At 41.1% G+C, this 24,338-nt stretch overlaps 1 protein-coding gene across 1 annotated transcript; it reads left to right on the top strand.

Annotated features, from left to right (window-relative positions):
- The first annotated feature begins 687 nt into the window (after nucleotides 1-687).
- Nucleotides 688-14,379, top strand: irs2b (insulin receptor substrate 2b). Its single transcript, XM_056251803.1, has 2 exons — nucleotides 688-4,055; nucleotides 12,599-14,379. Exons 1-2 carry the CDS (start codon nucleotides 893-895, stop codon nucleotides 12,601-12,603), a joined length of 3,168 nt encoding a protein of 1,055 aa, XP_056107778.1. The 5' UTR covers nucleotides 688-892; the 3' UTR covers nucleotides 12,604-14,379.
- The last annotated feature ends 9,959 nt before the right edge of the window (nucleotides 14,380-24,338 follow it).

The raw sequence follows: 24,338 nt of genomic DNA, 5'->3' as shown, positions 1-24,338 counted from the left end.
CGCCAGTGGAGAGATTCGAAATGATGCTGACGTGATCTGGCTTGATCCCTAAATAATAAAATGCCCAAGATAATAGTAACATAATTGAGATAAGGAATGTTACGTTATGTGCAAATGGGTTTAAAACTTTTAGGCATAGCCTTATGCTCATAACAAAAACACAACTCACATAATAATAGGAAATTACACTAGAACACGGTGAACTTCACATAATATGAGCTACAACGCATTAGCTTATCAAAGGTTTGACTTTGCAAAATTATAAGCGAAATTAACTCACTCTCTAAATAACGAACAAACTGCCGAAAAACTTGCGCCCCATAGTCAGTACTGGTTGTTTTAACCACCCCATTTGTTCCCCAAAAGGAACCAAGAATATTAAAATCATAGACTATTCATGGTCATTTTATTCCGTATTATTTGAATAAAATATAACACTCATAGCGGCTCTCCGACCAGCGCGCTCAGTGGGTTGCGATCCTCTGACAATTCTCAGTCACCTTTGGATGTTCTAGTGGGGGGCGGAGCGGCGATAAAGAGTAGACGTGATTGGTGCTATCAACTGTCAATCAGATACTTCCACCAATGAGCCCAATGAGCTGTTAAAAGAGGCGTATTCAGGTACGCCTTCCCCCGAAGGTTGCACCGCCTAGTTTTTGTGTGTGTGCGTATTTTTTCTTTCTATTTTTTTTGTAACCAAAGCTGGATGTGTAGGACGTCACATGTTGTTTTTCCTCTTCACTCCAGTCACTTAGCGATATGTGTTATTTACTGTCAAACCGCTCCTCGCAGCGAACGCGCACTCCGCGCCGGGTACAGAAGAGAGTCTGACAGGATTATATCTGACTGACAGCACAAGTTAAGGAAAAGTGAGAGTTTTTCTTCAGAGCATATGAGAATGGCGAGTCCGCCGCCGACAGAAGGACAGCTGATTTCAAATATGACAGTGAAGAACAACAACCACGTTAAGAAATGCGGCTATCTGAAGAAACAGAAGCACGGACACAAGCGCTTTTTCGTGCTGAGGGAGCCGAGCGAGGGCTCTCGCGCCCGGCTGGAGTATTACGAGAGCGAGAAGAAATGGAAAAACAAGTCGGCTGCTAAACGGGTTATACATTTGGACTCGTGCTTGAACATCAACAAGAGAGCCGATGCCAAACACAAACACCTGATCGCCCTTTACACCAAGGACGAGTATTTTGCCGTGGCTGCCGAAAACGAGCAGGAACAGGAGGACTGGTACACTGTCTTAACGGATTTAATGAACGAGGGGAAAGTGAGCGACGGCTCCGCTTCTAATTCAGCGTCATCCCTCGTCGGCTTTGATGAGGCGAGCTACGGCGTGATAACGCCCGTCACCGCTACTTACAAGGAGGTTTGGCAGGTCAATTTGAAATCTAAAGGACTCGGCCAGAGCAGAAACTTAACGGGCGTTTACAGGCTGTGTTTATCCAGCCGGACCATCAGCTTCGTGAAACTGAACACGGAGGTGGCGTCGGTGATTTTACAGCTGATGAACATCCGCCGATGCGGACACTCGGACAGCTTTTTCTTCATCGAGGTGGGCCGGTCCGCGTCGATCGGACCCGGCGAGTTGTGGATGCAGGCGGACGATTCGGTGGTGGCGCAAAACATTCACGAGACTATTTTGGAGGCTATGAAAGCAATGAAAGAGATGTCAGAGTTCCGCCCGCGCAGCAAAAGCCAGTCCTCAGGTACCAACCCCATATCTGTGCCCACCAGGCGGCACTTTAACAACCTCCCGCCGAGTCAGACTGGGCTGACACGGCGCTCGCGCACCGACAGCATGGCAGCGACGTCTCCCGTGACAAAACTGACGTCCTGTAGGATCCGCACGGCAAGTGAGGGTGACGGTACCATTGGCAGCCCCATCAGCCCAGGCGTGAACAGGATGCATTTGAGCCGCTCTAATACAGTGACAGCTCGCCCATGCAGGACATTTGAGTCATCAACCCTGCAGCATAGTAAATCCATGTGCATGCCTGTGTCTCACTCGCCTCCCTCAGCTGTCAGCCCCGTCAGTCTGTCAGGCCCTCGCCCCTCCAGCTGCACCGCCTCAATTTCAGGCTCTCCCAGCGACGCTGGCTTCATCTCTTGCGATGAGTGCGGCTCCAGCCCGGGTGATATCAGGCACCTTTTAGCAGCAAACCGAAGCAACACACCTGAGTCACTCGCTGACACGCCACCCTCACAGGAGGGCAGCAACCTGTATGGATATATGATCATGGAAAGGCCGAACAGCTGTGGACGGCGAAGCATCCGGGCGGCAGGCGAGGAGAGCGTAGGAGATCTGGAGAAAGCCTACAGGAAGAGGACACACTCTCTCACCATGCCTTACCAGAAGAGGGTGCCATCACAAGTGTCCTCTACTTCGCTGGACGAGTACACGCTCATGAGAGCTACGCACACAACTGGTGGCCATTCGGGGCGCAGCTCTCACACTGCATCCCCAAAGCTCACATACCCTGAAGATTATGGGGACATTGAAATCGGATCATTACTGAAAAGTTCCAGCGGTAGTCTGGGCGACTGTGGCTACATGCCGATGACACCAGGTGTCGCTCCGCAAGGGGGGAAGACTGACAACTACATGCCCATGAGCCCAATGTGCGTTTCGGCTCCAAAGCAGATAATCAACCCCAGGACGCACCCCCTTACTATTGCGAATGGTTACAGAACCAATTCCCCTAGCAGTTGTTCTCTGGATGACAGCGGCTACATGAGGATGCTGTGCGGCTCTAAATTATCCATCGACAGCTCAGATGGGAAACTGTCTAATGGTGAGTACCTCAACATGTCCCCTGTAGATTCAGTCACACCACCAGACTACTACCTGAGCCCTGAGTCTCCATGTCTCCGACAGCTTCACTTGTTTAACTCTTTGACCCGCTGCCATAAGCCCCAGCAGACACTAAAGGATGCGAACAATGATCAGTATGTTGTCATGAATCCTCAGAGTCAGAGGAAAATAGAGGAGTCAGTAAAAACAGCATCCCCCCCTGCCCCATCTCCTCTAAGACAGAGCCGCACGGATAGTTTCATCCTCCTGCACAGGATAAGCCGGCCCACCCGCCTCTCCCTTGACACGCTCCGGACATTACCCAGTATGAACGAGCATCCCCTCCCCTCTGAGCCAAAAAGCCCTGGCGAGTACATAAACATAGACTTTGGACATGTTGCTGAAAGTTGCACTCCGCCCTCCATTACTTCCTCCGAGAGCTCAGCCTCATCCCTCGGATCGTCTGCAGATCAGAGGACATCCCCCCTCTCTGATTACATGAACATAGATGTGAGTTCTCAGTCACCCAAATCTGGAAATGCCGCTCCGTCTAATGGTTTGGAGCCTTTGGCGGATCTCACGTCCTGCCCCACCCACCCTAAAGAAGAGGAGAAAGATGAAAGGTACCACCTCACGGCACAGGTGGCACCAGTGGGCCCAGTTGATAAAGCTAAAGACGATTACACAGAGATGACGTTCGGTGTGCCCGTTTCCCCTCCTGTCTCGCAGCCCTCAGAAGGTGGGCAGAACATCAGCCCATCCTCCTGCATGCAGAGGCTGACTGTGGATGAGACTGTGGGAGTGCCTGGCGTTGAAGCATTCCTGCTGCATGGTGCCACTTTGGCCTTGGTGGATCCCGACCGGGGTGCCAAAGTGATCCGTGCCGATCCCCAGGGACGCAGGCGGCACAGTTCAGAGACATTCTCCTCAACCACCACCGTAACACCAGTTTTTCCCTCCTTCGCACACGACGCCAGGCGGCATGGTTCAGCCTCTGTGGAGAACGTGTCTGTTTCTGTGAAGAACAGCGAAGGATCGGATGAAGAGTACAACAGTCCCATGTGCAGGGAGACATCGGCCGGCTTTCAGAATGGACTTAACTACATTGCCTTAAACTTGATGGATGGAGGACTTGCCAGCTGTGATTCGCTTGTCCGGTTCAAACCTGCCAGCTGCTGTAAAGAGGGCATCAATGGAATACATGCCAGTCCGTATGCCAGCCTTGGGTTCAAGGAGACGGCAACAATAGTAACAGGTAAGCTGAATTCATAAAAGACATAACTGGTGATGTGCAAACTCACAACCTTCATTAGTTAATGTTTACACTATTCACTTAATTTCTTTCAAATGCTGTGCTCTGAAATTTTAGAATTATTTAGCTGTGTTAACTCACCACAATATGTCATGACACATTATTTTTGCAACAACAACAACTGCATATTACTTGTGCACCAGATTAGCATGCCACATGACAAATTTCCCTCTTATGTGAGAGAGCTAATTGAGCACCTTGAGTGTCAGAATGATGGAAATGCCTCTTTAAAAGCTGTGGCGCAGTTTTTATTCTCAGTGACTGATCGCTTCACCCGTGCCTGCAGGGGTGTTTGGGATGAAAACAGCTCAGTTAAAGGTTTTTATTCATTCTTAATGGAGCTCCCTATTGATATTATTTTGTCAGTAGTCTGAGGATGACTGTGGGATGCGGTCAGTTTGAGAGGATCTAAATGTGAAAAAGAGAGATAATGTCAATAATTTAGCAAAAGAAGAAACATTCCCAATATTTGCATCATACTTTCTGAATCAGAATTAGTAATTATGTCGTACTTGAGTGAACAGTAGCCCAGATAAAAACAAGTGAGTCAGTTGTTTATCAGTTTCAGGTGGAGGGTTTCAGGGCTGGAATGCAGAATGTGTGCAAAGGTCGTTCAGAGAGGTTAACGCCGACTTGTTTTTCCAACCTGCCAGGTTCAAGGAACGACCCACCTTTTGTTTTTCGGCACGACTCGAAAAACAAAGTTGTTTGTGTAGCACAGAGATAAACGTATGGGCTGACAGACACAGATTTGGACTCACGTGGAAGACACACACTGAAATGAGTTGTAAGATAGGAGGTGTTGTTGTTAAGCGTAACTTTGTTTGAGTGGGATTGTGTGAAGGGTGTATACGTGTTAAAAAGGAGTATGCTACACTTTAGTGAGACCCTTGCACTGAAATAAAGTCAAGGTGAAGGACTGCACTTAAAGGACAGAGCGACTTGTCTGATGAATGACACTTCACAAAAGAGTCTAGAAGCAGAAGCCTCTTAAAACAACACACATACACACCATATAAGGCAAATAGATGGCATCCGGAGCTCAATTATGATCTCTAGGGTGTGTGAGTGTTTGTGCTGGCGGAGCAGGTGTTTCTGCAGTTCTCTGTTTACCTCCACAAGAGGACGGAGCAGAAAGACGTAGCCGCAGGCCACGGAAGCCCTAGAACAGTGGGAGGAGACCACAAAGAAAACTCGCAGAAACATCGGCACACACTCGCTAGAGCTCAGCCATCCAAGCCCTGTGATTGGTCACAGACAACATTCCACCAAAACAAAAGATGAGCCACAGAGACAGAACACAGAGCTCTTATTTGTGTCGAATGGCCCGATAGTCTTCCTGATAGGGAACTTGCGCCGGTACGGGACCCATTGAGCAGAGAGGAGAGCACGGATAGGCTGCGCTCTGTTTACTACGCCAACGTCTAATGCCACATTTCACTCCATCCCTCCTCCCATCACTTTTTACACACTGATTTGAATAGTACATTTGTGAATGGGAAGCAGACACATACTTTGGCAAACATAAACATAATACATATTTACACAGTGTGCAGGATGTTTGACTGAGGTTTATGACGGAGCCTCATCATTTTGGGCTGATTGTTTTTTGTCACGCTCTGTCGTTTTAAATTCAGCATTTTTCACATCTGCATCTTTACTGAGTCATTGAACACCAAAATACTCCAGCAGTGCGTTGTAAACTAAATAGGTCCCCTCTGACCTGGCCTTGGATATAGACGGCTATAGAGTGGGGCATAAAGAGCTCTGTGGGCATTGAAGCTTTCGCCTACCTTTTATTTCCTTAGATTGGATTCTTTCCATTTCTTCCCTACATAATAGCACTAGAGGAGAGAGTAAACACCGTCTTATTAAAGATTTACCATTAGCACATCTCAGAGAGCTGTGTGTGTGTCTGCTAGGGGCTTCCAGAGAATCATCCCTCCTGAGAATAGTGTGTGTGAGGGGCCGGGCCAGCAGATGGAGGGGGCCAGGGTCGTGCACCTGCCATTCCAAGCAGTGCACAGTGGTTATCAGGCCCATCAGAGCCCTGACAATACACTAATGATTAGCGGCCATCTGCTGCCCCACACAACAGAACAGAGAGAGATATAGGGAGATACAGTCAGATAACCAGCGAAAACAGTTGGCAAAAGCTTGAAATAAAAGTGAACTCTCTTTTTGTTGCAGACACACCGAGCCCTGCCCCTTCATGCTTTGATAGACTTGATTTAATTGAAAGGTACAGCAGTGAAAGAAAGATTGTGTCTATCAATTTGCCTGGTTTTATTTCTAGAGAAAAGATTCAGATGGCCATCCCCCATCACAACACTCACCTATTCCTTTGAATCCTAGTCTATTATCATACTATCTTTCTCTCATCCACCATAAAACATTTTGTTTAATATATCCGCTGATTATTATTTATTTTATTTGAAGGACTATTTTCATTTCTTCCTTTCTGTCTATCAGCAATCATCAGTCTGACTCTGCCTTCCCATCCCATCTCTCTTCATGTCACCTCTTAGTCTGTTGTTTTTGTCTCTGTAAGTATCTGCTATCGTTGCAGATTTTATAGTGTTAAACACATCCAAGATGTTCTTTGAAACGCTCTCACTGCTTCCCAATTTTAGCAGCACAGATAAGGCGGATTACATGCTGCCACAGATTAGACATTGTTGAGCAGCTTTGTTTGGTGACCAAGTAAACGACACACACAGCTGAATTTCACCCAAGGGCTATATTTCACCCCAAATCAATAGAATGAAATAATAAATTATACTTGGCTTTATAGAAAATTAAGCCTATTTTTAATATTATTATTATTATTATTATTGTGACATTATTTTCATGAATCCCCCCCCCCCCCCCAAAAAAAAAGTAATAATGAAAAAAAACCCAAGAAAAAAAAACCTTCCTAACACAGTAATATTTGTTGTACTGTGTCATTTTAGTGTAATATAGAAAACAAAAATGTTTTACTGCACATTTTTGTGAAATTCACTCACAAATGATACATTCATTGTGCACACCTTCTGTTTTTCTTGGGATAGTACTATGTATCTAAATAGGAAAGAGAAAAGTCTTTTCTGATCCTCTGTCCTTGACTTACACATTCTCAAGTCAAATCTGGACAACACATTTGAGAGCTCTCTCATTCTCTCTTTTTTATTTCTCTCTCTCTCTCTCTCTCTCTCTCTCTCTCTCTCTCTCTCTCTCTCTCTCTCTCTCTCTCTCTCTCTCTCTCTCTCTCTCTCACACACACACTCACACACACACACACACACACACACACACATAGTACATTCATCACTTTCTGTCATTTCTGTGTAAAGTATATTTATAACATAAGTTAATGCTATATGTTAACATCCTATAAATGTAACATTCCGTGTGTGTGTGTGTGTTTAGCATGTGGCAAAGAGTAGGATCTGGCTGGAAAATATCATTTGAAATCTGCATAGGATGCTCTTTAAGAGCACGTGCCGTGTGTGGGAATAATTGCATGGCATGTGGCCTGATTCTGAATGAATGCTCCTTTTCTCCCCTGCTGAGCTAAGTCATCTGAGTGTGTATGCGTGGAGCAGAATATGTAGTGATGCTTTACTCTCATAAAAGTGAATTTAAATGGCTCCTTGGGTATTTGGATTTGTTTAAAGGAGGATGACTGTGAGATCTGCTGAGCTCGCACACCCTTATGCACACACTTTCTTATTCATGGACTGGAGTTTATTTCCATATGTCCACTGAGCTCTGTTGGCTTAGTTGGCTGTAGTGTTATGAGATTAGAACGTGACATTTACACATGAAGATCATCCCACCACGCATACAGTGTAACCTTTTGCCCTCCCTCTTTTCCCATAGCTGATGATGACCGTCTCTGTAAAGTTACAGTTTACAATTTGAAATTGAGCCGAGAGCTGTCGGTGACGTGTTAACAACTGTTGAAAATTAGCTTCATCTGTTATTTTTTTTTATTTTATTTTTTTCACTTTTGGCATTATTTGTAATACATATTTTGTTTTTTGATTCATTAACATAATTTATTATGAATCTTAAAAATTAATACATGGTTGTTTGTTAAGCTGTGGCTTAGCAGTTGGTTGAGCCATGGGAAAGAGACAATTACATTTATTTGAGAGAGTGAATCCCTTAAATTGTACTTTTGTGTGCCCATGTACGTCACTCCTGCTCCCTCAAACTTTCACCGAATTGCTACAAATCGCTGACAGTGTGAAAATCCCTAAAGGGAGTGACATTGGAAGACCCTACTAAGTGAGGATGAACAGAAACATTGTTATTTCTACCCCACGGGTTCAAACTGATACTCCCCTTCTATGATATATGAGATAAATACATTAGTAACACTAGCACATGTTTACAGTACAGTCAGTCACTTGGCTGATTTTCTCTCTACTGTAAATGTGTGTGTGTGTGTGTGTGTGTGTGTGTGAGAGAGAGAGAGAGAGAGAGAGAGAGAGAGAGAGAGAGAGAGAGAGAGAGAGAGAGAGAGAGAGAGAGAGAGAGAGAGAGAGAGAGAGAGAGAGAGAGAGAGAGAGAGAGAGAGAGAGAACAGTTGTGTGTTATACTTATATGTGTGTGAGAAAACCAGACTGTTGCTGGCTCGGCTGCAGGGGGGCTAAATTTAACCTGTGTGAAATAAATAAATAATGAGTCGCAGGACAAATGTGTGTGTGGAGAGGGGGCTTTTTTTTTGGATGGGGGCAGTGGGTTCACAAGATTTTTCTTTGAACCAGCGTGGTCCAGATTACAGCTGCTTTAAATACATGTGCTGATTTCTCACACAGGCACAGAAACCACAGTTTTAACACCGTAAAAAAAGTTAAGGAAGCAATATGTTGGACTAAGCTTAGATCTGGGGACTTTTATAGGTTGAGTGATTACTCTGAGAGACAAAACGAGAGGGAGAGAGATGGGGGAGGGAATTTGGGGTCAGAGGGTCCGATAAGACCTCACACTTCTGGTCTCCATCTGCTCTTACTGATATTTGAATTTGAGCATGTTTACAATTAGCTTTGATATTTATTGATTTATATTTACTCATTGAGATGTAAGAAGCAATTATGTTTTATGGTAATATTAAAATTATTAAATTATTGAAAATGTTGCCATCTAATTTCTTGGCATAACATAAACATAATTTATTTTGTATGTGGCGCTGTAGACAGTAGTGAATGCAGGACACAGTTAATAAAGTTAGTTCAGGTCAGCATTCGACAGATAAAACATTTAAAGTTCCTCCCTCTGCTCATTCATCAGTCTCCGTCTGAGTCCTTGTCCCATGACCTCACTGCTTTTTCTTTCCCCCTCATTCACTGGCGCTGTTTTTTTCTGCCTTTCCGGATCGGAATGGGACATCCATGGAATTGCCAAGCTTCCTCTTGCTTAATTAGCTCTGTGAAATTCAAGCTGGCTTCTGACCTCTACACATACACATACACTACATGACTCCGGATCTGTGGCATCAGTGTGAATGTGAGAATCAGGGAGACGGGAAAAGAGATCTCTGTCTGTTTCGAGTCTATTTATACACATGACGAAATCAGACCACCCGAAATGGTACTCTGAGAGTCTGTGTACGAGCAGCCAAGCTCAAGTTCACATCAAGGTTTCCACTGCGCTGTCATCGTGTAAGAGTTTACGCTAATGTTTCTGTAGTCAATACAGCGTCTTTGTTTTAGTCTTTGAAGCACTTAGCAGTGTGGTGACCGTAAAGTAGGTCAGGTCATATAATGCCATTGTCCACTTAATGGTGACATTAAGCTGGACACACATGGCAGCTTTCATTGGGCCAAACTTTTTACACTTTTTTTTTCAAAATCTTTGTTGTACTTTTTTAATTCACTAAAAAGAATCAGCCGATAAGAGTCAGTTGTTTGTGAATCAGACATTTTTGCAGAGATCTTTTTAAAGTAAAAGAATAATCTTGGGACTTTAAATTCACGATGAAATCAAAATGGACAATTCTGATTTTTTATGGAATATTGCAGTGTTTATTATAATTTTTTTTTTCATGTTCCCTCATTTAATCAAAATAAATTCCCCTCCTTCTTGAAACGACATCTGTTCTCGTCTCTGATGACGTGTTTACTAGCATGAGGGCGGGTCAACCTGTCAATCATATGAGATCACAGCAATAGCAAACCACAAGTCCCGCCCTACATTTTTTCTTGTTTGAGAAGTCGTTTCAATTGGTTATACAGCCCAATAGGAAAGAAAACACAACTTCTGTTGACTTTACACTAAGAAAAAGAGTTTACACATTTTCAAGAACCTTTAAAAAAATTAAAAAAAAAAAAAAAAAAACTTAAATGTACATTAATGCTGTTGTTACTTTTGTAGATATGGGTTTGTCATTGGTGTTTGGCTGTGGTTTTTTTTTTTTTTTTACCATCAGGGTGAGTGAAACGTGTTTTCTGCTGTTTTTCCCACAGTCGGTCTAGTTAAAAGGACAACAGGAAAGCACCTACTCCCCTTTCTCTTTCTATTTCTTCACTAGTTGGCCGTGAGCAAACAGATCTGTCAGCACTTAACTGCAAGAGTAATACTTCGTAATACCACACAGAGGGAGGTATCAAAGAGCAAGAAAAGATGAGGCACTTTACAAGCGTGAAAGCGATTGACCTCTCGCCGGCCCCTCCTCCCTTACTTTACCCAGCTCTCTGTGAGAGAATGCATCCCTACTGACGTTCATGGGAATTACTTCCATCCTTGTCAGAGTGGATGTTGTGATATCGGACTCACATGCGGAAGTGTTTGGAATGTGCGCGGGCAGTCCAGATAATGGGAGCGATTATGGTGTGCAATATAGCCGATGGCTGTGAATTAAGGGTTTGTTAAGTGTGTGTGAGAGCAAGTCTTGCTCTATGAAAACAGCTCTTGTTCTAGGCGGATGAAAAGCAGGAGGAGGAGATTGGAGGGGGGAAGGCGCTAGCGCTAGCGTACAGCCTGAGAGGACAGACCCACGAAAGGGTTTGTGTTAGTAGAGACTTCCGCCCAGTGTGAGGCCTACATGCAAATGAAACCTCACAAACAAGTACAGCGGGTGAGAGGTCAGGATAGCAATCCAGTCTCGTAAACAGAACCCAGACACCAGCGAGAGACAGAAGCAAATTGTCAAATGACACTGTAATATTTACACTTCAAACGTAAAGCTGATGTGTGTAATTGTCTTTCTATTTTATGAGAACGTACACACGGGATGCATTCTTGCATCCATCTGTGCTGATCTGATTATTGTTGCACACAAGCCGTTGTGTCATATCTTGGTATATGTTTCATGTACAGTTAAACAGGAGGAACTCCGTTGTTCTGCATTTAGCTGTTTATGAGCACCAGAAAGCATGTGGTTTTAAACTTTGTGATACCAAAGGCCCCAAAATATGAACTTGCCAGGGACCACCTTTCTAAAATTGCATGGTCTATAAAGACCCATTTATACAGTGAGAGAAAAATATGAATCATCATATTGTAAAGTCAACAAGGTGTTTCCAAAATTACATATTTTTTTTTGTTGTTGACAGATTTAACATTGAGGAAGCACAAACCCAGACAGCAACATAGTGTCAGCCCAGATCCGGCCAACACCTGGTATGCGTTGAATCCACATGGACCAGATCTTGGCCGACACTATGTTGCTGTCTGGGAACCCTCTTTTGGCGTTAAAAACCACTGTCAGGATTTACTAAAGACACTTAGTGAAATATTAGCAATTGGACACGGCTATTTTTGCAGCTGAGCTTATTGCATATGCATTTGCAAAAGTTTCCCTTTCGGATGCAAAATTTATGGGAGGAGAATATTTAAATAAATCATGCAATGTGATTTACTAAGATTCGTAGTATTTCATTTACTGGCATTTAAACCATTATTTAATGCCCCAAAAAAGCATGTCTTGCCCATTTTAGCAAAGTAGACTTCAATATTTAAATAGCATGGATATTGCTGAACATCTAAGGCTGTGTTGTGTGTCAGTGTATGGCCGGCTCTTGTTCTCTTTCCGTCAGCTGCACAGAGCTAAATGTCAGCGAGTGTTTCCCATAGTCTGTCTCTGAGCACCTGCCACTTCTGTTGCTCATAGCAAAAGAGCGCGCATTCCTTACTTGGTAAAGGAGAGCACAAGAACAGCAGCGAGAACGAGACAGAGGGAGTGTGTAACATTTTATCCCCCTCTAGCCAGTTTCATTCCTCATGTATAAATCACATACGGATGGTAATGGAAAAACACACGCCGCTCAGTGAAAAGGGAAGATTTTTTCAGACAAAGCACAGAGGAATATGATAGTATTTCAGAAAAATGCCGTAACATTAGCGAATGCCCATAAAAGGCTTTTGTGTTTTGCGACGGCAGCGTGATCGCGGTGATCTCGGGGAACAGCGTGTCTTATTGGTTTGTGGTGCTTTCTTTCTCTGTCTTTATAGACATCACATTAATGTGCTTCTTTTTCTCTCTTGTTTTCTTGCAGACTAAACAGAGCCAGTCTTCTCATAAAGGCTCCTTCACTCCGTTGTTCACGTCGAGAGCAAGGGACGAGAGAAGGAGAAGAGGCGCTCGTGTGGACAGATGGACCACGTTGCTGCTGAACCAGGCCTCCGCTGATCTTTGACCTCCCAAATGCATTCGAATGGCCGTCGTCACGGCAACACAGACACTTGACCCCAGCGCGAGGCATGACGAAGACTCGCAGACGAAGGCGGGACTTCCTGTCCATCTGTCACTCACTGCAATCTCTACAATTTTTGTGTTACGGACCTTTTTCCACTGGTTTTGTTACGAGCTCTGGACTTCGAGTGGCCAGTGTCCCTCAACCCCCTAAAACCTGTGAACCAAAAAATCTGATCTGCACACGCACGCATACACCCGTCACACTTATTTATTTCCCCCCACGTGTGGCGGCACGAGTGCGTGTGCGCGCACGGGTGGTTGCAACACTGCACAGAGGTGGCATTTCAGAAATTTACCCAACAATTCGAAATCAGACACACACACACAAAAAAAAGCAGTCACTTGAAAACCCTACCTCAGAACGAGCCAGGTTATGACTTACAAAAATCTATATATTGAGAAATTAATTTATTTTTCCAAGTGAATGTTTTCGTAAAAACACCAATCCAAAGCCTTACTGACTGTACTGTCAAACAGTGTTTCCTGGAGGACCTGCATATACACTCACAAGAGTATCAAAGATTACTGTTTGCCATGATAACTGAATGTCTTGCAGTGCAGCGGAGGAAGTTCCTGCGCTGCAATCAAAGATCTATTAATGTTATTTTGCATTCTACACAGATATTTAAAGGATTTTAATAAAATAATATTTATCTGAGCTGGTTAAGGACCGGGCCTTCCGCCCGCAATCCCGCACATATGCAAAGCAGGCTTTCATAGAGGAGGAGTTATTAGTTTTGGAACGAAGCCACACGCGATTAACACACGCTAGATGAATGATGTCGTGCGCCTCAGGTCAGAGAGAGGAGCATCTCTCTCGCCAAGCCTAGGCATGCTAGCACACCGTCTTTAAACCTTAACAACCCAGAGGCCTCTGCGGACTTGCCCCCTCTCACTGCTCTGAACACACAGGCTTCCCTTTGCCTTACATACACACCCGTCGGCTCGCCGTTCCAGAGAGTGATAGAATTAGGGACGTCTCAGAAGGCCTGACACCATTATTGCTGCTCCCTACTGTCAGACAGGGATAGACTCGTCAGAACCAATGCTTTGTCTTGCACTTACAAACTCCTTAGATTGTAACACAAGACACTTTTGAATGTAGAGTATTCCGGAGATCTCCACAGGAGACGAAACGCACGGCCTAAACATCCACAAACAGACTGATACCGAGGCAGAGTTGTTCAGATCGACACTTGTACAACACACACACACAACTTGACTTTAGTATATGAAAAAGTTTGCCTAGAAAGCTGTACATAATGTATAAAGAGATCGCAACTGACATTTTTAAGTTAAAGATTATAACTTATTTCTTTTTGTATGTATATATATATACACGGTACGTTTTTGAATGAATTTCCCAATGAATTTCCCCCCAAACAACTAAAGCACTAATGAAGGTACATGCCAAAAGCTGAACTTTGGGCCTGGCGTTTTTCTTTTCTAATTCTTCAGTACGTTTGTAAAAGTATGCACACTGTACGATAGATGCCACTTCAAGGATATTTGATAATGCTGTAATATAAAAAAAAAAGAAAAAAAAAAGAATTCTTTGAATAATTCTTGATATTACGAAAATAGGTACAAATTCACAAATGGCATATGCAATATTTACATTTTGTTAAAGATTAGTTTACAGAAAGGAACCAAATGTATAAATACTGTGTTAATATATTTAAAACCGTAAGAACGTTTTTTTGCTGTACAAATTTTTCTGCCAACTTTAAATGGAAAAGTGTCTTCTACTTCATGTTTGCTATTGAATCCTAACAGTAATTTCAACAGTGTTCTTTTGCGAATGCTGTTTCACAGTATGGAAATCTTGAATATTTCAATGCCTGAGCGAGTTTTTTTTTCCGTTGTTTTTCTGTCTTCCATTGTATATACTTCATATTCTTTGCATTGTGATGCTACTTAGAAATGATAATTTAAACTTAGTGTAATTAGTATTGCTTTAGAAACTGTATTGATTCTGAATAGCCACATGCAATAAAAAGTAACATTATTTAAGAATCTCAGTCTCTCTGCTCACGTCTCTTTCATAGCTTACAAATGACACTATACTTGTGTGACTTCCTGAGAGCAACCTGTCTCAGCCAGACAGCAGATGTCTTCATTCATCTTCTGAGTACCTTCACGTCACACTCTCAACACATTCAGCTTAAGCAATGTAACTTTCAAGCAGTTTGTGAGCTTAATTGAAATGCAGACTAAACAAATAGCCTGAGTTCATGAAGATACTCATAATAGCTGCAGTCTGATCTACTGCTTGACCCAGAATACATAACTGACTAAAGGGATTATGAATTTTCACGCCCAAAGCCATATGATGAAGGATTGTTAATTCTCAGGCCCCTGCTAATTAAAATGGTAATTAAGTCTAGGGGTAAGACGGAATTGCACAGTCTGGTCAGTGCCAACAGGGTGGGGGTTGGCGGTGAGCGACTAAAGGATCAAAATGAACAGGTCTGGGATCTGTACTGCACCGCCTCAGCAGATGCAAGGGTTCCTGGGCTCACGCTGCCTACTTTCTGTGTCAGGACTCCCTGATATGTTCGGTCAGCATGTCCTGACTGATCTCAACCTTTTCACTTTAGTTCATTTGAATTCATAGTTTGCACGTGACATCACAGCGTTTTAGGAAGGCCTACGTGGAGGGCTTTACAACAAGGCTTTACTTCATTGCCTGCCAGTTATTTTTTTTAGGTTTGTACTACAAATGTAGTTAGAGAGTAATACTAAAAGACCAAAAGACCTTATTGATGATGCATGTATACAGGTGTGCAGATAAACCCAGAATTTAAATGCAACGCAGTTTCTCGTTAACCGTTTTTCCATTGAAAACCATTATAAAGACAACGCTTAACCATTTGGCACGTTGCGCTCATATTCTGGGCTCATCTGCTCACCCACATAGACTATGCATCATCAATAAGATGTAGCCTATATTGAATTTGGTCTTTGAATAACACTGTTTTAGCACATTACGACATTTTAAGTGTTTTGCACATCAAGCATTTTAGAATGTCTCACTTTTTTTAGTGAAAATACTTGCAGCATTCTGTTCACATGGTTTAGTTTTTCTACTTTTGATAGGTGATCTAAATATTCGTGGCTTGAAACAAATGGAAAAATTGACAGGCCTGTGCTGCAGCAGGACTATGGATGTTTTGCCCTCCCGGTCTCCATGCCAGTCACAGGACTGAAAGCTTTGACATTTCTCACAAACGTCTGCGTCGCAACTTTAGAATTGGTAAATGGATTGTCTTTTTGGATCCGCCAAGCCTCAACTGGGCGAGCCAGATTCACTTTTCTGATATATTTGTGTGTGTGTGTGTGTGTGATGACACTCTGAGCTGTAAGAAACGGCTTCCCTCAACATGCTGACAATCCCATCATCCATCACAGCCCTCGTCAGCTACAAACAGCTCGTTTGGACCAATTAAGCACGCTAATTGAACTTATTAAATAATAAAAGGCAATGGATGATTGAAATTACCCCATAGACGGGGGAATGGATTCTCAGACTTGATGAAGGAGAACTGACAGGGTTTACTATAAATACTGCGACACATTATATTATACAAAATATAAATATATATATATATATTGTCACACTTAAGTTTAGGGTCCAATTCTCACTATTAACTACTTCTTTTGCCTCAATAAACTACTAACTACTGCTTATTAATAGTTAGTAAGGTAGTTGTTACGTTTAGGTATTAAAGGATGTAGAATTTAGTCATGCAGAATAAGGCATTAATATGTGCTTTATAAGTACCGGTGCTAATAAACCGTAATATATAATTGTATGGGGACAATTCTAACGGTTTGATTGCTCATTTTTATATTGTCCTTATTCTTGTAAATGTCATGATGTGATTTTTAGACTTTTTGGGACTTACCCAATTATTTGTCATGAGTTAAAATCCCTTTTATTTTATTTTATCAAGAAAGAATGTGGTCACACTTTAGATTTGTGTAAGACTCTCACTATTAACGAACTATTAACTACGCCTTATTACTGCTTATTAATAAGATAGTTGTTGTGTTTATGTATTGGGTAGGGATGTAGAATATGGGCATGCAGAAAAGGGCATTAATATGTGCTTTATAAGTACTAATAAACAGCCAATATCCTAGTAATATGCATGCTAATAAGCAACTAGTTCATTGTGAGAATTGGACCTTAATCTAAAGCGTTACCAATAATGGAATAACTACATATTTTAAAAATTATATCTTTTCTTTAATATATTTTTGTGCTAGCATACACATCTGTCATTTAAATTCATAGTAACCAACAACTTATTGATCAAGTGGATATGTTCCATTTTACAGACAGAAAAACCTCAGAAAAATAAATATTGGACATCTCAAAAGAAAAATTATTCCAAAGTGGTCTTACTTTTTCTTTTTCTTGTCAAACTGTCCTGGGGTCAACTCATTAATGCTGATCTAGGGTCATTTTCAGTTGCATATTGTATCCCTAAGCCGGTAATATTGGCTGATACTGCTGTGTAAAGAGCTTTAATAAAGAGAGAGAGAGAGAGAGAGAGAGAGAGAGAGAGAGAGAGAGAGAGAGAGAGAGAGAGAGAGAGAGAGAGAGAACAAGCCATCTGAGGGTTAAACTAATCATGTTAAGTGTATGAGACATGCTAAAGTGCAACATATTAGTAATACATTATTTGGTTAGACGTAGTCCCAAAATGACCATATATACTACACTGTACCAGAGGGACTGGAAGAGCTAATGGTGCAGAAGGAATCGAGGTTTCTGAGCACTTGTGTTAAAATATAGCTGTGTATGTAGGCTATGTGTGTAGTGTGTTGCTCTATACTGCTGCTTCACTTACAGGTCACATGGTTTCACAGCCTGAACTTTTGGTCAGAATTACATAGAGCTCAAACTGGCCTGTTCCAGCTTATGGACATTATACAGTACTCAAGGGTTAAGTGTTAAGCGATACAGTGAAAGACCTTCCAACTTCCAAGAAGTTAACCTGTCTAAACCAGTTTTTGTCAACTGCCATTTTTTTTATCAGAATAGTCATGGCATGAAACAGTGTGGGCAGTGGCAGGTATGACAGAACATTTATGTTCCTTCAACATGCACAGACATTTGTGATTTTTGTCTTGAAATGATCATTGTAGTAATAAATGTTCGTAATGTACTGTATTTTAAAGATTCAAACTTTTGTAACTAGTATTACAATTGCCATCAACTTCAGTTAGAGTGTTAGCAACATGCTATGCTAACTTTTTACTGCCTAACAATACAAAAAATATATGTTTAAAATCAAAGTCTAATGCTTTAAACAGCAGAAGAAAAAAATCGGGCATCAAAATACCTTAAAATATTTTTGTAGAAAATATTTTATAAGGTTAAACAATCAAACTTTTTTCTCAGACAGAGAGTGACTCTACTGAGCGTGCTGAATAAAGTAGAAATCCAGTCATTTTAATTAAAAATCCACATGTTTGTGAATTTTGTGTGAGGGTGAAATATTTCCAGATTTCGCAACGGGTTCAAGTTGGTCGCACAGAATTTCCGCACTGACCAATTGAAAACTGACTATTTTCGCCTGAAATTTTTCTCACTAATCCAGTGCATTTGTTCAAAACATTAAAGACCTTCTTTTTTCATTTATTGTTCTCTGAGACGTATGAAAGTCATAGCATGTGTTGCTCAGTAATTGTGCTGGTGTTTTCCGTGGTGAGGTTTCTCAGCTGATTCATGTTGTTTGCCTGTTAAAGGACTTTCAGCATTGCGTAAGTGCTAGAATAATGTTTTTTTTTTTTCCTGCTTCTGTTGTGAAGGCAGGCTCAGCGGAGGGATTAGTCCTCTCCAAGCCACCCTCCCTCTCTCGCTCTTGCTGTCTCTCGCTTGCTTTCTGCTATTTTGCAAGCCAGATCTGACCTGCAGAGACTCGCCAGACAGACGGATGAACTGTCAAAGACACCCTCTTTCACTGTCTGCCTCCTTTACTCTGTCCGTCTATCTGTCTGGCAAACAGATGCCGATAAAGCCAGGCAGAGTAATAGGGTTGCTCCATACACACATGCGACGAACAAAGACAGCACGAGATGTGCAAAGAGCTCATGAGACTGAAAACAGACAAACACAAACACCTGAGCACACCTGGGATGACTCACTATCAACTTGGCCGGCATTCAGGGGTGAGATCATGGTCCCCTCCCCCCCCCTCTCTTTTTCCTCTTTTGCCTTTGTTGTTGTTCCCAGAACTCTGTGGAGCAGCAGGGTGGGGCGGGGTTTAAATAGGCCCCGCCCACAGCTCACCTGCTTCAACATATAAACAAGATGACTTAATGTGCTTGTGTGTGTGTGTGTGTGAGAGAGAGAGAGAGAGAGAGAGAGAGAGAGAGAGAGAGAGAGAGAGAGAGAGAGAGAGAGAGAGAGAGAGAGAGAGAGAGAGAGAGAGAGAGAGAGAGAGAGAGAGAGAGAGAGAGAGAGAGAGAGAGAGAGAGAGAGAGAGAGAGAGAGAGAGAGAGAGAGATATTGTATTGTCCCAGTTTATATTTAGTGAATCTTAGAAATGAGAACAGTACCTGGCACAACTTTTACAGTTTTTCTCAATCGCTTTGGCACATTTTCCGAAACAATCTTAGCATTCTTTAAACTGTTAAGTGAAAATGTCACAACTGTTTGAGGGAACAACAGAACTTTATTGCCTGTCTGCAAAATGTAGTATCTCACCCAAAATATTGTATTTGTGCTTCAAAACCTAGTTATTGTGTCAGTAAATTGGCCAATGCCACCAAAATGTTAAATGTTTTTGTCAAAATGTTTTTTCTAACTGCATATCCTGGCTTAGAGGCAGCATTAGCAGCAGTCATGTATGTGTTCAAAGAGACAAACACCATTTCTGTCAAATCATTTAAACACAGAGAGCATTCAGAGCATTTAAGAGTACAATTGTTTGGTTAGGAAGTCACAATTAAAAGAGGCGATTTAGAACAACAACAACAAAAAAAACGTGTTGTTTATGATAGTAAAAAACAGCAACATCTAAAGTAACAAATTTCACATCATATTTTTTGCTAAGATGGGCAGTTCATTTGAGTAATGTTACTGTGTATTCTTATGTCATTATTGACGTCATCACGCAATGACATCACAACATCATTTAGCAACTTTCAGCAACAAATCGACCTACCTTTAAGGTCATCTTATAAGCCCATCAAGGAACATCAAATGCACAATTTTTAAGATTTTATAATAGTATTTCCCACCATTTTTCGTGCATTTTGGGGAAAAGCTCAACATCCTTTGAGCTGCTGGCACATCTTACCCCAAAGTACGCAAAATGCTTTATGTAATAAAAATGAATGACATATACCTTTAGCCAAAAGTTTGGGTGCAGTAAGATTTTTTTTTTTTTATATATTTTTTAAAATACATTTTATTTAGCAAGGTCGTGTTAAAATGATGAAAAGTTGCATCTTGTTGAGCGAGCTATTTAATTTGGTTATGAGATGTAATATTAAAAAATGCTTTTGTTCTTTCTATTCATCAAAAAATGTATCACTCAGCACAACGGTTTCCAACATTGATAATAATATGCTGTTTCTTGGCAGCAAATCAGCGTATTATAATGATTTCTGAAGGATCATGTGCCACTGAAGACTGGGGTAATGATGCTTAAAAAGAAAAAAAGAAAAAGCCTCTCATTGCAGGCAGCTGTATATGATTGTCCCTTTATAAATATATGGTCATGCTATAAATATTGTGCACAGTTTGCTAGACACAACTCTGATATTACTCCACTTTCTCCTAAACATAAAGCCAGCCATCTGCAGAAAACAATCAAAAACAAACATGAAATGATGGGTGTAAAACGGTTGAGGACAAAAAACAAAAAACAACTAGACATCTGAAATCAATCAGGCTGATAAGGGAGTGTCCGTGAGTCACGCATTCTCATGAAATTCTGTGTCAGCTTACAACCTCATGTGTTTCTCATGCATTATCTGGCTCATCAGTGTCCAACAAACATGTTGACGTCTAGGAGCTTACAGGAAACTCTTTGAGAAAATATGTGGGAATGAACCAATTGTCACTCACTTACTCTCTCTCACTTTCTTTCTCCTTGCTCAGACAAGTCATGGAATGTGGCCTCTCTCTTCTTCTGTGTCTGTTTCCTTCTTTCCTGCTTGTTTACGCTTGGCCGCAGCCTGTGGCTCTTTCCCAGGCCCGGCTGGGATGAGTGGGAATGTTTGCTGTTTCCGGGGGGCTAAGTCCAGACTCCGACCTCTCTCGCACGCTCAAACCAGCACGCAAAAAACAACGGATGACCACAACCACATCCACCCATTCACAAAAGCCATTATCACATCATTCTGAACCGCTAACCTATCCAGAAGTGCAGATTTATTCAAACAAATCAAGTGATAAGCAGGTCCACACGGGGTCTCCACCCACACAATTCCTTGGAAATGACTCAATGTGCAATTATTTCATATTTTGGCGCACTGATTATGCTTTAAGCTTCCCAGTAAGGATCTAGTACAGGGGTTAAAAATAACTGTGTGCCGCTAATGAGAAGGGTGAATACTGGCATGTGAGTGACACGACAAAGATATTATCTTTATAATTTTATTTTCTTGTTAGCAGACCACAAACCCAACTAACAGGAAACATTCTGGCAAGATTCTCAAATTTAAAATAATAATAATAGAATGTTCATTCAAAGTTATCTGTTTTTAAATATTGTTGTCAAAACGTTAGCACAAATAAAATATTCATGCATTGTTTCCCCCTGGAATGTGTTAGTTAACTTTTTTAAATGTTACGAGAACATTCAAAAGTAACATAAGCATAATATCCGCAAAATTATAAAATGTTTAAATTACTTAATGTTTGCATCACCAAGATTTTTTTAATTAAAAATATATATAAAAAACTAGACGTTTTGAATGTTCAGAGAACGTTCAGAAATAAGGTTTTAATAACTTAATGGTAACGTTAGCAAAACGTTCTTAGAACATATTTTGTTGGGTACATATTTTGCCGTAATTTTTTTTTTTATTTTTTTTTTTTATACATTTCCCTATACAAATTATACTTCAAATCTAATTTCAAATATAATGTAATTCAAATCTATATAACCAACAACCAACTATTTTAATTTTGGAAAGTGCTTAAAATAAATATTTATATAGCCTTTTTTTTATTAGTTTGAAAAATATATCTCCTTAAGGGATGCAGGTTTATATGTATCTTACAGTGGAAATATACATTGGCTGAAAAAAAAAAAAGCCATCTTATTTCTGATTAACATATATAATACCAAGTAAATGCAGACAATATCTATAGATTCCCTTTAGGGCTTGGTCATAAGTAATGTAATGAGTCAGTAAATGCTTTGCTGCAATCCGATATATTTTTAATCAACAAAACACTCCCAAAACAAGTTCATTAAGAATTATTTGTTACTTGTCTCTTTGCATGCGATTAATGTTGTTGTTTGATCTCAGAGATAATGGCCTGGTGAAGCCTAGGAAATTGTCTTGTTTACTACATTCTGAAGGTAGTTGTGCAACTTTCATCAAGGAGGAAGTCTATTTCGTTTTCTCTCCCCCTCTCTCTCTCTCTCTCTCTCTCTCTCTCTCTCTCTCTCTCTCTCTCTCTCTCTCTCTCTCTCTCTCTCTCTCTCTCTGTTGCATGCTGGGAGTGAGTGTTGTGTGTGGGTCGCACGGCTTTATTACATCTTTTCATCTATATATCCCCCCCCCCCTCTTTTCTCTCTCTCTCTCTTTTCCCCTTTCTTTGGGCACTTTTTAGTTAGTGGAAAGTTTTTTCCTGATTTTAATAAGTAATGAAATTGAGGTTACAATGACGTCTATCCCGGAGAGGGGAACATCGCCTCTCTCTCTTCGGAAAGGTTTCAGGTGTGTGCTGGAATTAGGAGATGGTCCTCACTGCAGAACACGAAATCCAGGGGGAGGAGTTGGATCCAGATCCAACTCCTCCCACCTTACATATACCTAAACCTACCCATCTCCTCCCCCTGATCCCTAACCCCACCCCTAATCCTACCCATCTCCTCCCCCTGATCCCTAACCCCACCCCTAATCATACCCATCTCCACCCCCTGATCCCTAACCCCACCCCTAATCCTACCCATCTCCACCCCTTAGATCTGGATCCAACTCCGCCCCCTGGATCTCGTGTACTGCAATGAGGTGCTACTGGGAATTAGGCACAACAATCGAAGACGTGCTCTAGTTGCGCAACATATTGGTCACAAAAACATAAACTGAAGAATGAATAAGGCGGTTGTAGTGTTCTTGAAAAATGAAAATTTAATAAAGTGATTGAAAACATTTTTGGTTTGAACGTTATTCTAACATTATTTTAAAGTCACCCTAACATTATTCTAATGTTCCTATAATGTTATTTTAACTTTTCCAAAACGTTCCCCTACATATTTACTTCAATATTACCCCACTGTATGTCAATGTTGAATGCCAACCGATAGCACACGTACATTACGGAGACGTCTATTTGATGTGTGTGTTTACATCTGGAAGACGTATTTTTTAGAGTGTTTGCTCATCTGCAATACGTCTATAGGACGTTTCCTGTCAGATGTCAAATAGACGTGTAGAAGATGTCTTTAAGATGTAATGATTTAGAATGTATGTTAAACTGGCATCTTAAAGATGTCTATCAGATGTTAGTAAACAGCAGATGCTTTCCAGATTAAGTGATCTTTAACAGACATCTTGCAGACGTACGTGTGCTATCTGGCGCGTTTCCCAAAACCATCGTTGGCCAACTATGATCGCAATTTCCATTGAACTCTATTGATAACGACAGAACTTGCGACCATGAAGCACACCCCAGTATAGTATAAGGGGTATGGAAAATGGATATATGGACGCCTATAATCAGTATAATAAACCATATCTTGTATTTTAATTATTGTTTAATTAATAAAAATAATCCGAGCACATCAACCATCATATGAAAGATTAAATAAGATTACATTTGTCCATTAATAGCCTAAGATTTACTAGATTTCACGGGGTACACAGATTATACATTTTTTCAGCACCAAATAATATTGACTTCAACACAATATGTTTTTTAAAATATGAAATGTATTCATTGACATTAAAAATACCCTTAAACCTGGTTTAATATTTTAGCTTTAAAGTTGGATTTATCTGATCATTATAACACATTTTTATTGATCTAATTTCTACATTTTATTAAATCCTGTATTAAACTAACTTCAGTGCTCTGTATAGGTCATTACACACACATTTGCAATATTTTAATTGAAAGTTTATTTAAATGGTTATAAAAAAATATTAACCTAGAAATAACCATTGGGGAACGTTCTGTATAAGTTATTTTAGGTTATTTAAAAACAACGTCCCTGCAAAGTTCTGGGGACGTTAATTTGTGGTTGCAAAAAGTAACACCTAAAAACCGTTAGGGGAATGTTCTGCTTTTTCTGAGTTTTCCCCTGATTTGAATAAGATTGTAGAATCAGTGATGAAAATAC

Source organism: Rhinichthys klamathensis, unplaced genomic scaffold, assembly GCF_029890125.1.
Source record: "Rhinichthys klamathensis goyatoka isolate OS25496 unplaced genomic scaffold, OSU_Roscu_1.1 h1tg000090l_1, whole genome shotgun sequence".
Classification (NCBI taxonomy): Eukaryota; Metazoa; Chordata; class Actinopteri; order Cypriniformes; family Leuciscidae; genus Rhinichthys; species Rhinichthys klamathensis.
The sequence above is the reverse complement of the archived record's forward strand: the minus strand, read 5'-3'. Positions and strand labels throughout refer to the sequence as shown.

Excerpts from the sequence above, each read along its gene's own strand:
- irs2b (XM_056251803.1), top strand. The coding sequence starts at position 893 with ATGAGAATGGCGAGTCCGCCGCCGACAGAAGGACAGCTGATTTCAAAT.